A 15,796-nucleotide genomic window follows, 5' to 3' on the forward strand; every position below is an offset into this window, starting at 1 on the left:
CTTTGGCTTGAGGTAGGATTTTTTTAGGATGTGGGGAGAAAAATTTAGATTCATGTTTTATAATGTGATAATTATTTATCTAAATACTAATTTGAAATTACTTTTATTTCAGGATACATTTACTAGAGATTTCATGCTCTTATAGTTCACTTATAACAATACTGAAAACATAGCACATTCGACAAAATAAGGTGTAGCACTTTTAAGTTGAAGACTTTTAAATGAGCAGCATAATTTGCGTATATGTGATCTATTTTTTTAAAGATTTTATTTTTCCTTTTTCTCCCCAAAACCCCCTGGGACGTAGTTGTATATTCTTAGTTGTGGGTCCTTCTAGTTGTGGCATGTGGGACACCGCCTCAGCATGGCCCGATGAGCGGTGCCATGTCTGCGCCCAGGATCCAAACTGCCGAAACCCTGGGCTGCCGCAGCCAAGTGCGCAAACTTAACCACTTGGCCATGGGCCTGGCCCCTATGTGATCTATTTTTTTAAAAAGAATTCAGAGTAATTATTATTAGCAGTTTGGTTGGGTAGAATCAATGATTATGGTACCAGTATGTTATGCATGTGCCAGGATGTTGCTTCTAAACACATTCAGACATACAGTACAATTGAGATTTCATTATGGATAAAATTGCCTGATGATTTCATAATGAGATATTGCTTCTTTGGAGTATTTCTGAAGATTAAGTTCTGTAAGACTCTGTACATGCTAGATCCCTCTTTCTTTGCATCCATGGGTAGTTGTTGGGTCAGAATTATTATAGAGCTTGAGCATTTTTATGTGAAGAAGCTGAAATGAAAAAAGCTTTTGACCAGATAAATAAAAGCTCTCTCTCAGTTGGAGGAGGATTAAGTCCTTCACTACTTGCAGAAACATTAAAAAATAGCTCCACTCTCCTTCATTTTTTTATTTAACTTTTCCCCCATAATCCTTGCTATTTTCCACCTTAGGAGCTTTTTGCTTCTGACTAAATCTTTGCTTCTTCTTAATCTGAGGCCCTTAAAGGCCCTCTCCTCCCCCTTTTGGCTTTGTTCAAAGTAGAAAGAATTTTTGCAAGGATCAAGAACCATTCTCTAACTTGAGGTGGTCCCCGTTTGCTTACAAACTGTCTTTGTGGTGGTCATACATGGGACATACTTGTCTTGTGTGACGAGGATGCTCTCACTGCTGGTTTACTCACATACTTTTACCCCTGACTAGAAGTGTGCCTCTGAGATGTGCACCGTGGGGAACACTGACAGGTGTGGAGAGGAGCTGGTGATGGGCTGCCGTGCTGCTGTGGGCGCAGAGGTCAGAAGCTGTGCCCCCAGAGGGACCACTGCCGCTGTGGGGCTTTGTCTTACTCTCAGACACCCCTGGGCACCTGGCTTTTCAGTCCTGGACACATCATCAATGAATGTTTCTTCTAGGTGGTTGGCATAAGCTTGGTTAGGCACTTTTATTTAAGGGCGAACGTTAGAAGGCAGAGGAGAAGGGGTGGACTAGAGTCCTCGAGACAGAAAACCTCCGTGGGTGTAGGGCTGGTGTTGGGTCTCGGTCAGGCTGCTCTTTGGAGAAGGGGTTCTGTGAAGCAGCAGGACTGCAGGCTTGGGTCACTTCCACAGGATGGAGGCCTTTGGAGCCTGGAGCTCCTTTCCAGTCATAGAGGAGAAGGTGCAGGTGCCCTGTACCCCCTTTTTTAAAAATCAGTTTATTACATAGAAGCAGTAAATTAGCCCTGTATTTTGGCTGAGACTGACCTGTTTCTAGAAATTATGCAGAGGCATGAAATTTAGAGTCCCATTCACTGGGAACAGGTGCTCTTTTTCAACATGGCAAGAGCAGAGCTTTCTCCATAGAGCAGAGAAGGATTGTAAGTGGGATTCGGTGGAGGCAGTGAGGGTAGTTTCCTTTTACCAGTGACAGCAGTCCTACCTCTTCGGCCCCCTTCAGAGGGCTAGAAACAGTGGCAGGGGGAGGTTTTTTTTTTTTTATCATTTAGTACATGGAAGTGCCTAGTTTCCAAGCACAATTACAATTAATGAGATTCAGTGAGACCAGGAAAGGAGAGAATGAGGCTGTGTTCTCACGTGGCCCAGAATGATGGAACTGGAGCCATGTTGAACACTGATAAGCCATTCTCTGCATGCCAGGTGGCAGCTGAGTTACTGGTCATTGCAATAGAACACCTGCTGGGTGTCATGGGAGGAGGGGGTGATGAGCTAAATTTCAGAATTGTTGGGAAAAAAATATTCCTCCACACAACATTTTAGCATCTCTAAAGTGGCAAGTGAATTGCAGTGTGTGCACCTGTATTTATGCAGTGTCTCCTCAGTGTTTACACACATGTATGTACCCACATATTGTTTTCTCAGCATTTTAGGACTGAAATGAACCATGGTGACTGAAAGCACCAGTGAGTAATACATTTGATAATCTAGTATAGAGTAGGCAAAAAAAAAAACCCTGAAAAATGTGGCTTCACTACTTTTCAGTAGTCCATGGTATATTTTGTGTGCTTTCGTGATTGTAAAATACCAAATTCCTTAATCGAAAAGACAGGAGTGGAATAAATACATTTTTCGCCTTTGCTTTTAGGCTCCTCACTGATTTACCCAAGTTATTTTAATTATATATTTGAAAATGCATGCACTCACACATACATACATATATTTGAATAATTCTTTGATAGAAATTTTACTGTTAAATGGAATACAGTGAATGTCTTCTAAGTATTATGAAAGAATAATTTGATGAATACTAGTCTTTAGCAACAAGTATTCATAATAAAGCCTGTTCAGCATGCATTGTCAAAGTTTTTGTAGCTCTAACTTGGAAAATGTCAGTTATGATGTGTCCTGTTAGATAACTCCAGTGATGCAAATTTGTAAAGGATCAAAATGTACACATTGATTGCTAATATGAACAAATTTGTTTGAATAACTTAAAGACGTTTTCAAATAAAATATATCTTTGCTTGTGGATTGAATAGTGAACTACGTTGGAGCGTCACACCCTGTTTAGAAAAGTCTTTTAAAAGTTTCTTGAAAAACAATCAAAGGATTAAGGAAAGGACCTGGAGGACTCTTTCCACTGGTACAGCTCTGAGATCATGGGATTTTTTTCTTTATTTTTTTATAGGAAATATATTTTAATTGCATTTGCAATTTGGGAAGTCTTATAATTGGAAATTATTATATGTTTTCTACCCTGCAGATCACCCAGGAGGCTGGAGAATTTATGATCACTTTCCCATATGGCTACCATGCTGGTTTTAATCATGGTTTCAACTGTGCAGAATCGACAAATTTTGCTACTGTCAGATGGATTGACTATGGGAAAGTTGCTAAATTGGTAAGTTATGTCTCAAAAATAAGGCCTAAATTAAATGTGTATTCTAGTTATTGCAGTGGGAAAGCTGAGACCACATGCAGCATTTATTTTTTTCCTCATTGACATTGTGTGCTTCTCACCACAGTAATTTATTTTAGATATGTTTGTTTTACATATGCTGCATTACCGTTTGTAGCTACATTTTTCTGTTTTGAGAGTAATATGCAACAGTTTACCTTGAGCAGTAATTTTATGCAACTGATGTTTGCTTTCTCTCTTGAGGCCACCAATTATTTTTTTGCGAGATTTTCTGGTGGCTCCCTGTGGCTCCATGTCAGGTAGACTTGGCTCTTTCCATGTTAGAGTTTAGTCCTTGGCTTAGAAAACAACTATTTACAGAGGAAAGTGTCTGGTAAAATTGTAACAACAAGAGGTTGAGGGAGGACTGTAAGAAGAAATGATTAAAACCGCCCTTAGTGCAGAAATGAGTTTCTTGAAAGTAATACCTTAGAGCATATTTTAACAAGAAGTTTATCTTCATGTCGAATTTGCTATAAAATTTTGCATCTCCTGCCCAGTATATTTAATCAAGTTCATATACTGTGTATTTTCATTCACAAGCAACAACTTCTATTAAATTTAATTAATTTCCCCCTGCGGCGTCAGAGGACATCTTAAAGTGATGGTGGCTTCTATTAGATTGCTTCCTCTCCTGTGGTTTTAGGGCAAAGGTGCAAGCTGGCAGACGGCAGCTTTCTAAACGAGACTGTGTGTTTTACAGAGTATGTAAAGTGGACATAGATTTAGTGGAAAACGACGCATACAACTTATGTGGCCTTATCTTGGCCACTGCATGGTGCAAGCAAGTATTATTCATTCTACATTGATAAAACTTGCATGTGGAACCACTGGGTGAACTTGGATAGAAATATCTTCAGGGAAGACAACTCTAGGTTTAATTTACGTGTGTATTTAGAAAATTGCATAATACATTAAAATAAAAGTATAGCCCAGTGGCAGCCAGGAAGCCTTTGAATGAATTCATGACATAAAAGAAAGCTCCTGCTATTAGAAGACTGTTTCTGTTCTGAGTAATTTCTATTTATGAGGGGTAATTTAGAAAGGAAGAGAACTGAACTACTTCTTCCCATTATGCATCCTTCATATTACAATGCACCTAATAAAAACTGGAAAACTCTGTGTCTCTACCTTGGCCAGCTACTGCAGTGCTTTTGCAGAAATGTAATTTTTGTATCTGCATTGAAACAGTGTCATAGCCCCGAGGTTATAACAAGGTGTGTTATGTTATGGTTTGCATCTTTAATCATCGACATCATAAGTCAGCTATCAGAGCTGTTCAGTCACCAGGAAAACGAATTGGTGCTTGTTTACTACAGGTTTCAGATCTGGTTCATGGTATTGGCCAGAATAGCTTCTCCCCAAAGATAAAATGTCCTCAGTGTGTTTCCACATTTCTGTGTGGAGGTAGAGTGGGAGTGGGGTGTGGCTAAGTAAGAGAGGTCAGTAGTGGTCCTCTCTGAAATCTCAGCTGATGGAGCCCGGAATTGTAGGATTGTGAAGGAGCAGTGCACTGTCATGGAGGAAGCAGGGATCTGAGGCCCAGCTTTTCTTTTAGCTAGCCGTATAGCATTAGCAAAGTCAATTATTCTTTTTGTTTCTTCCTACATAAATGAGACATACCTCTCTACTGCATAGATTTGTAGTGAGAGGGAAAAAACTATGTGGATATCCACTCATGCTGTGTTGATTTATATCATTCAGTATAGTCAAGGGATATGACTGTCTTGGTTCTGGGTATTTTACTAGGTACAAAATGTTCAATGGCTACAATGCATTTTTGGCTAGTTAATTTAAAATTGTCCTAAGTGCATGTTTGAGATGTTTTTAGGTGTTGTCTCCACCTTCCCCTTACTTTTGGAGAAGTGGTGCTGCTCTGAGAATGTATTAGTTTTCTTTTGCTACTATAGCAAATTACCATAAAATTAGTGGTTTAAAACAAACCCTTTTCTTGTCTCATAGTTCTGTAGGTTGTAGTTCTGACGTTGGTCTCAGCCAGCAAAAGTCAAGGTGCATGCCCGGCTGCCCTCCCTCCTGGAGACTGGTGAAGAATCCATTTCCTTACTCAGCCTGGTTCTTGGCTGAATTCGGTTCCTTGCAGTTGTAGGACTGAGTTCCCATTTCCTTGCTGCCTGTCAGCTGGGTCTTTGCTCCCACAGACCTCTCTCAGGTCCTTGCACATGGTCTCCCACATTTCAGAGCAATAATCTGCAAAATCCTTTTTGTCATGTAAAAGAAGATTCACAGACTGCAGAGGTTAGGATGGGGCTGTCTTTGTTTTTAGGGGTGAGGAGTCGGGGCAGCATTCTGCCTACCTGGAGAGTTCCAATTATAATTGACATGGTGATATATTAAGAATCTCCTTTGAGTCATGTAACTAATTTTGGTTATTCTGTACAAAAACAGGAAACTAAACTCATAATGGATATAATTTTGACTATTTCACTAAAACATCCTTATACTTTCTTAAATTATATTTCTCAGTATTAGTGTTTTCTTGGCTATTCTCAGTTAATAAGTTCTCTTACATTATAGTGTGCTGTGATGGCATTCTTTTGTTAGATTTTGGTGTCTTTTATCATTATTTGACACATTTTTATTGATGTCCAAGTCTATTTCTTTAGGCAATGGTTATCAATTTAATGTAGGGAGTGTGTGTGTGTGTGTGTATTGTGTGTGACACACATGTAGTTTTTAATCTTAGGAAAATATGTGATTTGGGCAATTTGTTTTTGTGTTTTGCTGGGGACAGATGTATAGTGGATTAATTATGAATTGCACTTAAAAGACTTTTAGCTTTGAGGATGACCGAATTTGTTAGTTTGTCTTAATTCTTTGCCTTCTTCAGTTAATTCTAAACGATAACTATTAAAAAAAGTTATGTTTTACGAGTGCTGGTGAGTTATGGATTTGGGGGCAATATTTAAGAAATAATGGCATACCTTTTCATGGTGGAGGCACTGGGGAATGCCATCTCCTTTACCTGTCACGTGTTGATTTGAGTATATAAAAGCACCTGACACAGTATCTGTGTGCGGTATGGCATTAATTAACTAATGTGGTGCAGAGTGTGGGATCTCTACTGATTGAGTATATTTCATATATTACAAACCAATATTTCTAATTTCATGACTTAGAACTGTTACAAAAGGCTATTTTTTAATTAAAAAAAAACCAACCCAGTAGATTTTGAAAAGATAACCCCGGGTCACTGATACACTGGCTGTCTTTGTTCTGCAGCCAGCAGGCTTTGGTTAATAGGGACCTTTCCAGCCCATTCAAGTGGCTAATACAGATGGGAATGAAGCTCTGGTTATTCAGATAATGTTTGTCTGCTGTAAGCCAGGCACCAGGTATGTTTCTGTGAAGTCATCTCTTGGAGGATAACCTCCTTGATGAGAGCCCGGAAGCGGATCAAGGGCTGCTTCCTTTGTCATTGGCTGCTTGACTTCTGGTGACGTCTCTGGAGTAGGACAAGAGGGGGCTCTCTGTGGGTTTCCTTTGAACGTATTCCTGACCTATTGGTATGTGGTGTTTGTTCAGGAAACCTTCCCTTTGTTTAAGGTATAGCTAACATTGACTGGAACTCCCATTCCATTATTTGTGCTAAGGCCAAATACTCATCTTCCCAATTTCAGCAAATTCCTGAATGTTTGATATTCTCAACTGAATAAAAATAATAATGACAATAACGACAACGATAATTATTATATGACTATTCCCTGCCTGTCAGTATATTCCCTGTTTTTTTAGCACTTAATCCAGATGGCCTTTTTTAATAGTATCTACCCAAATTGCTTCATCTCTCACATAAGGCTTTTTTTGTGCATAGATTGTGGAGATCTTCAGAAAACAGGCGTAGTGGGACTGAGGGGACGTTGACCTCATGGCCTTGATAGCAACTTAATTTAATTGTCCCTTTTTTTGAAAGTCTTCTGCTAATGCCCCAGGCCCTTTCTACTCCTCTCATTTCTCTCTTTCCTTCTCTTCTCCTCGTGAAGATCATTCAGCTCTCTTTTGCCTTGTCTGCAAAATATAGCCAAATCCTCCATGATACTCCAGACCAGAAGGGCCTTGCCTTAAGAGGACCCACCTACCTAAGAAGGTGGTGATGTAATTTTTCCCCATTTCATTAGCCAGAGGTAAGCTTTTCACTGAAAAAAAATGGAGAGGAATGTTCCAGGTACCATGGACCTTTTTGCCTCAGACTCAGGCAGAGTTCAGCTTTGGTAAGTTCTCAGTGAGTTCTCTGAAACAGGATTTATGCTACATGTGTGTACAAAGAAGAAAGACGTGTTTTCTTTATCTTCAAGGGGCTTTCATAAAAAGCAGAGGGCTTTTAATAAACCTCCACTTGCAAAGCTATTGTATGAGCGGAACATACCATCCAGTTTTTTATTTTAGGCATCTTTATAGCTTTAAACATCGGAGTAATCTAAAATGAAAAATGCTGGATTTTTTTTCTGGTAGAGATTTAAAAATATGTAACAGCTTAGAAATTGAAATAAGATATTGGTGCATGTTCGAGATGAATGTTTTCCATTTCTGGAGCATTCTTTCTGTCTGTGGTGAAATGGAGTCCACGATTGCTGCTGGGCGGCAGCTGTGGTGGCGCTCGCCGGTCTGCTTCCTGGTGAGGCTGGATCAAAGAGCGGGCCTGCAGGTTGTATTTCATCGTTCCGTGTGGTGGGATGAAGTGCAGTTGTTCTGATGCTCGGTTTGATGGATTTGTTTGCCGCTGCATTCATTAGCTTCACATCAGAAAACTGACAGGCTGTTAAATGAAACTTTGGCTTGGATTTTCAGCTTGACTGTTTGGAGACATTTGTGAAGATATTTGGTTTTTGTGTTGCAGCAGCCTCAAGCACTGTGATTGTCTCGAAGGGAAGAAAAGTTATTTACTGTACTGATTTTCTTGAGTAAGAAAGAATCATTGTCTTGAGGGCAGTCCTGTCTAGCCTGCGCCATCAGACGTAGTGTGTTTATGACATTGTGTGCCGTGTGAGAGACTTACCTATGGCACGATAAATAATGTTATCTTCCTGGAAGGAAAGGTAATAGTTGGTGACTCCAAAATGGTATCTCTTATTTGGCATTAATGTTGTTTTAAATGATAATCTATTAACATGATATGCCAAAAAGTTGAAGAAAGGCGCTGCAGAGCTGGGAGTGTTGTCTTGTGAACTCCAGGAGCGTTACTTCACTATCTAATTTTAAAGCATTCTGACATTTGAATCCTCAAACGTTTGAACGTGTTTAGAGAGAGATGATAGAATTTTGAAATTGATTTCCCTTTAATCTGGAAGGGATTTCAATTATTAAATTGTCTCGCATACAAGAACCACAATATGGGTTCATTCTGTTTTATATTTCAATCCTTCTCTAAAATTAAATTTGGTTTTTCTTATGTCAGGTAGCATTCTTCCAAAAAATCTTTAATCTTGGGCCGTCTTGATTAAAACAATCAGGAATCATTGTAACAGCGAGTCTCTAGGTTATGTTTTAATATGCTTTAGATCACAAAATACCCAGTCTAGTGACGTTTCTCTGCTCTTAAGACTTGTGAAGGAAAGAAAGTGTAGACTCTTTTACACATTGCTCATTGAACATTTCTTGGCCTTCTAATTTTGTGTCTGAGATGACGTATATAATAGGAGCTTTGTGAGCACAGGGATTTTATATTCTGCTTTTTTTTTTCCCCACGTCTCCTTTGTTTCTGTTTCCTGGGCCCTGGTGGTACAGCACAGTAGTGCTCATGAGGGCTCTGCTGTGCCATTTTTACAGAGCTTAAAGGGAAGAAGAGAAAAATACCATGTTGAGAAAAAGAAGCATACGAAGTCATGTCTTCTGGAGCTGGTACTCTGATTAGGGAGTTGGTATTTATGTATCTGGAAGAGGTATTAAGAAAGAAAATATTCACATTATATCCCATTTTATTCTGATAAAGTATTGAGTTGGGGGATTCAGAAAATCTGAGACTTCAGTAATGTACTAGAAAGCTAGTTGATTAGTATATACTGTGTCTGCAGGAGAGAGGTCTGGGGCTCGAGTCCTCAGAGCCAGGGCACCTGATTTCGTTTACTGTGAACTTAAATTTGCTGTGTTATGAGATTTGAATGGAACTAGATATATGGTTTATGACACTGATGTTTAGTTGCTAACCTGAAATCAAGGTAATACCTGTTTTTGAGGTTTTAGTTTAAGTCAGTACCTTAAGAAAGAGTAAATTGGTTTCTTTTTTTTTTTTTTGCAGAAGTTTATCCCTGAGCTAACATCTGCTGCCAGTCTTCCTCTTTTTGCTGAGGAAGATTGGCTCTGAGCAAACATCTGCCAACATCCGTGTCCATCTTCCTCTCTTTTATATGTGCGACGCCTGCCACAGCATGGCTTGATAAGTGGTGCATAGGGCCACACCCGGGATCTGAACTGGTGAACCCCAGACCACCAAAGCAGAGTGTGTGAACTTAAGCGCTATGCCACTGGGCTGGCCCCAGTATATTGGCTTCTTGAATAACTTATATACTCTTTTGAGAAAAATTAATTTGTCTTTAAGCCATTCTACTTTCCTGTAGTTTGACAGTCATAGTAGCTAACATTGATTGTTCTTGATATGCCAGGGTTTGCCCAGGGCGCTTTAGACATGTCACTTCATGCCATCTCTGTGATGGTGCCAATTCCCAGACGATCAGATGTCTTCTGTCTTCTGCTAGCCCTTTTCTCAAACGAGGGGAGTTGGGATCATACATAACATGAGGATGGTGAGGCTGGGCTCGGAGGCAGATGGTTGGGCCCCAATGCCCCATATCCTCTGGACTCATCTCCCTGGATGTGGCGGATTAAATAGGTGCCAGCCAAGTACATGATTGGTGGGATCACTTTCAAGATTCTTGAGGATTCAGAATGGTCCTGTCCCTTTGTAAGTTGTAGTCAACATCCCTGCTGGTTGGCCCTAGACTCCATCTGACATTTGCTTTTATTTGAATTCTTAAAGCCAGTGGATACTTTGTTTTATATTCTTCTGCTCTGTCAATAAACCCACATATGAGTTCTTTTTTAGCACATAGAGCAACCATCATTACCTCTCAGGCTTGGAACTTGCTCTTTGATTAAGTGGAAAAAAGAAACCCAAAGGGTTCTCCAGTCCCTCCCTCATTTTGAGGAGGAAGGGGGTTTCTGAGGCATCAACCTGGACAAAAAGATGTGTGTGTAGAGAATCAGAACAAAGTTGAGGATGTGCCTCCCTTGAAAAATGTTTTATGATTTTGGGACCAAATTTTATTGCAGCGCTTTTGAAGCTTTGGGGATTTTTCTTTTTTTCTTTTTTCTTTTTTTTTTTTTACCATTTCTTTTGCCTTTTTCTTGTTTTTTCAGTGTTTATAATAGTAAAACACATAGTAAAAAATTCCATCCTCTGTCCTAGATATGTGCTTGGAGAAGAGGGGAGAAGTTGGGAGTGTGTGTTCTGACCAGGGGCGATCCAGAATTCTAGGAGAGCAGTGGGAGGAATGCCTGGTGATATTTGAGGGAAGCAGGCTGGCCAGCCCCATGAGGGAAGAAAGGGATGATGGGAGAATCATCTGGGCTCTGGGCACCCTCAGAGTTTATAGCATTCAGATGTCCTGGTTCCCCACGGCTTCTCCTGCACAGGGCTTACTGCATTCCCTCCCCTTGCAGCTGCTACTGAGAAGACAAACTGGTTTATCTAGTAGGGGTTATCTCACTTGAGCAATCCAGAGCCAGGCGATCCCACAGTTGGTGCAGCTGCTCAACAGTGTCACGACGTCTCATGCTCTCCCCTCTTTATGTCTTACTGTCCTCTGTGGGAGGGTGTCCACTACAGGCTTGCCACTATCACTGTGCTTACACCAGACGTGTTCCCTCCAAGGACAAGAAGGAAGGGGACAGTGCGGGAATGTGGCTCACTCACCTCCCTCTGTCTGGGAGGAAAATCCTTGAAGCCCACCAGAAAACTTCCTTTTATATCCCACAGCTCACTGTCACCATAAGGAAAGCTGGGAAAGTAAATGGCCAGTCACTGGCATTTTTAGGCTGTTCTGGAAAGCACCTAGTATGTGCTGGGCCCTGTCCTGTGGTTGAGAGAGTAAACACCACAAATGTGGGCTCTGTCTGGTAGAGCTGAGTCCACAGCAGTTGTTCTCAACCCTGCTGAGCCTTAAAAGCGTGGACCCCTGGCCCCACCCAGACCAGTAGGATAAGAATCTCTGATAGGGACACAGCATTTGCCTTTAAAAAAATCCCGCTAGGTGAGTCTGGTGGATGCTTTGGGTTGAGAATCGGGTGTTTGGTGAATTAAATAGGCCTTAGTTGTTTGAGTTGAGGTCCTTCAACATTGTATTTTTTTTTCTACTAAAGGGTATTTTGAGTTCCAAACCATCAACTTATCTGCTTATAAATTGGAAATATTGTGTAAGAATTTCCAAGTATATCATTAATAGCCTCTTTTCTGTGAGAATTAATAGGTATTTTAGGAACATATAGGATCAGAAGTTTCATGGATATCCTATAAATGTGCCCTTTAGTATTTCTAGAGGGAAGAAGGGAGTATGTGGGAAAAGATGTAATAATAAATATAATAGAGTAGAAAGAATGTTAAAGATGAGTGTACTGTATGTAGCTATTTCTAAAGTAATTATGAGCTTTTGTCCAGTACAGTGAATTTTGTGACTGTTTTTTGGAATCATTTTATTTTTCAGTTTTTTCTTTTTTATCGCCTCCTAGTTTTTCTCCATTTTTTCTAAAATGTAAAAACAGAATAAAATAAACTCTTGATCTCTTATGTAATAATGTAACTATATAGTAATGTATGTGGGTTATCACACCTGAACCTAAATTATGAAAGAAGGAAGTACCATCTCTATTTAAAATATCTGGAGACAACTTTCTCCCGCCGCCTCCTCCCATCATCCCTGTATCTCCTTTAAGCTTAATTTTCTTCTTATTACTGTCTGACATACCATGCGTAATATTCTAATTTATTTTGTTTGTCTCCCTCCCACTAGAATGGAAGATCTATAAGAGTAGGGATTTAGGGGCCGGCCCTGTGGCGGAGTGGTTAAGTTTGCGCGCGCTGCTTCGGGGCCCAGGGTTTTGCTGGTTCGGATCCTGGGTGTGGACATGGCATCACTCATCAGGCCACGCTGAGGCAGCATCCCACATGCCACTACTAGAGGGACTCACAACTAAAATATACAACTATATATGGAGTGGGGGGGCTTTGGGGAGAAGAAGAAGAAAATAAAAAAAAGAAGATGGGCTACAGTTGTTAGCTCAGGTGCCGATCTTTAAAAAAACAAACAAACAGTAGGGATTTAAAAAAAATACCGTTGGTTCACTTCTGTTACCCAGCACATAATAGATGCTCAAGAAACAGTTTGTTGAATGATTAAATGACTTGCTCAAGGCCATTTAGTCAAAAGCATCAGAACCATAGGAATCTTGCCTATCTTTTCATTGTTTCCCCCCCTTTTAGACAATGTTTTCTTTTTTTACATTTCAGCTAACATTCACTGATAGCTCTGTCAAACACAACAAAATAATTATAAATATAATTTAATGTATAAATGTATAAATTTACCACATTTAAAAATTTCTTCTGAGAACCTAAGGCTTTCCAGTCCATACCCGAAATCCATTTTCACAGCTTACCTATCACATCACTAGATGATGAAGCCGAAGATTTCATAGCAGAAAAATAAATGATCAATCTGGGAGGTTTTCGGACAATGTGAGAAAAAGAAAACCTGGATCGTTGAATGAAGTCAGTTTCCTTCTGTGACCAGTAAGCAAATTTCATTTGGGAAAGTCGCTCTGCCTTGCTAAGACTGTAATGTTAAAGTAGGGGTCCTGTTCCTAACTTGATTCAAAAGCTGTGGATAGAAATGTCCACATATGAGTTAGGAGGCAGCATGGCGAAAGGTAGAGAGAGCACAGGTTGTAGGTGGTGGGCTGGATTTGAATACAGGTACTGCTGCTTCCTGGATTGGTCCTCTTGCTAGAAGTTCGATTCACTTGATAACTTTATGATCTGGTTGCTTAATTGTTTGCTCTTAAGAGTTACCTCTCTCAAACGATGTATGTTAGACTTTTGATACAATGTGGTAACTTAAAGAGAAAGCTGATTAAAGGAGGACTTGGGAAAGTTCCTCAAGTGGGGTCTGAATCTTTGGCCCAGCCACATGGTGAGTTTTCTTTCTCAGTGGTAGAGCTAAGTGTGAAAGAGGACTTTTTTTTTTTTTTTTTTTTTGGTGAGGAAGATTGGCCCTGAGCTAACAGCTGTTGCCAGTCTCCCTCTTTTTGCTTGAGGAAGATTGTCCCTGAGCTAACATCTGTGGCAGTCTTCCTCTGTTTTGTACGTGGGATGCTGCCACAGCATGGCTTGATGAGTGGCATGTAGGTCTGCGCCCGGGATCTGCACCTGTGAGCCCTGGGCTGCCCAAGCAGAGCACGTAAACTTAACCACTACACCACCGGGTGGGCCCTGAATGAGGACTTCTTAAATAAGGCATGCCATCCAAGGTTATTGTTCCCTTTCCTTCAGGATACCCCTTCTCTGCTGATGCAATGAGAGCAACATGTGCAGGTGTCCGATTTGAAGCGTTGGTGTAGGAATCTTGGTTACTTGATCATTTGATATGACCTCTTTGAATCAAAAGAATCTTTTAATGGGATTTTGCTGAGGTCAGTGGCTATAATTAGACTTGAGTCTGTGGATCTACAATCTGTCCTCTCTCTGCTCTGAGCAAGGTGGTACAGAGCGGGCGCACACCTCTTTTCAGAACTGCTTGTCAGAACTGTGCCCTGGAATACCCTGCAGGGGCTGTCGCTGTGAGAGCGCTCTCTGTGCAGGCTCTGGGGCCCATTCTCAGGAAGAAGGCTGAAAATGGGGAAGGTAATAGCTGAATGAGGTTTTGATATTTAAATATCAGAAGGAATAAAGAATGGGCGAAGAAACCCGTGATTAATCTCTATTACTGTTTTAACAGTTCTGCACCCTTGCAATTAGAAGAATCAGTGTTAGCCCATTCAGAGAGGAGAGGTGTCCCCAGTTAGTCAGATTCTAAAAGTATGGTACTGTACAGGAGCCCAGTGTGTAGTTCTCACCCTCTTTTAGCCAGGCCTGTTATTTTAAATTTACTGTACTTTTATCCCTTACCAACTATGGCCAGTAATATTTTTTGCCTCTTTCTAAAATGAGGAAGGTAAAACAAGAGTGTCTTCTGGAGAGCCTGGATACACGAGAGTTTAGAACGTTAATTGATTCTTTGTGGCACTTTCTACAAAATTTAGTGCTTACAGCTAATTCTGCCAGGCATTATTTTGTCTTTCATTTGTAATGGTCAGTTTGTATTTTTCCAAGTGCTGTCTTTAAGTGGGGACAGTATCAATACTTGTATATGTCCTTGCTTATGCAGTTTTTATGATGGTTTTATGTGTCTCTTACTGCTGTTGTTTGATATTTTGATTTTTATCATACTTGAGTATGACCAATGAATACACAGTTAAGTAAGGGAAGTTTCAGCTTGGAGTTATAATGTCATTAAAAAGTATGAAGAAATGAAATCTTAATATTGAAAATCATTTATTTTATAATCAAAGGTGTTATTTTGGGCGGCAGAGGTGAGGGTTGTATAAATATATTTAGCTATTGCTATTATTTTTAATCTTTTAGGAAAGGACTAGGAAAACATATTAAGGAAGAAAATTTAGTATGTCTTATGTTCCATGTGTAACGTCAAAGTTAGTTTTATAAAATTAATTGTATCTTGCATCTCTCTTCAATATACGTCATTAGAAATACAGCTCAAGTAGTTACTGAGGTTCCGTAATCTGCATAGGGTTGCTGTCAGAATCACTCAAGGGAGGCAGCCCAGGCTGGTGGAGGCGGGAGGCGCTCTGGAGAGTGATATGCGAGCGATATGCGTTGTCTGCAGTCTCTCTCAGGCTGTGTGTAGCTCTGCTGAGCTTCATTTTCCTCACGTATAAGGAAAGCATGTTGTATAGTGGTGAAAGGGTACAAGTTCAAGGGTTCACCAGACTCTAATTGGAATTCTGCCTTTTCCTTTTACTAACTGTGCCATTGGAGCAAGTACTTTACTAACCTGTGTAAATCTCCCTTTTTCCACGTGTAAAATGGAGATTATAGCTTCTTTATAGTTGTTCTGACAAATAAATGAAATTAAATATGTACGGAGCCTTGCAGAGTTGTGTTGAGGACTGGGTAGATATGTGGTGGATTAGATTATGTTTCTCCTGCCTCTTTCCTCCAGAATTCCAGTTTGGGATATTGACCTTGGCTCACTGATGGGCCTGGCTGGTCTAAGGGAAATCCTGTTTCCTTGTCCAGTGGCGATGGATCAGTTAAGGAGGCCAATCCTGGCCAA

General features: G+C 40.3%; 1 protein-coding gene across 2 annotated transcripts in view; it reads left to right on the forward strand.

Annotated features, from left to right (window-relative positions):
• The window catches only part of KDM4C (lysine demethylase 4C), a 389,700-nt gene that overhangs the window by 122,603 nt on the left and 251,301 nt on the right, over window positions 1-15,796 (forward strand). For both annotated transcript variants that reach the window (XM_070496076.1, XM_070496077.1), the window contains one exon: window positions 3,201-3,338. In XM_070496076.1, the coding sequence (XP_070352177.1) occupies window positions 3,201-3,338 (138 nt within the window). The remainder of the gene's footprint in view (window positions 1-3,200; window positions 3,339-15,796) is intronic.

The sequence above is a fragment of the Equus asinus genome, chromosome 23 (genome assembly GCF_041296235.1).
Source record: "Equus asinus isolate D_3611 breed Donkey chromosome 23, EquAss-T2T_v2, whole genome shotgun sequence".
Taxonomy (NCBI): domain Eukaryota; kingdom Metazoa; phylum Chordata; class Mammalia; order Perissodactyla; family Equidae; genus Equus; species Equus asinus.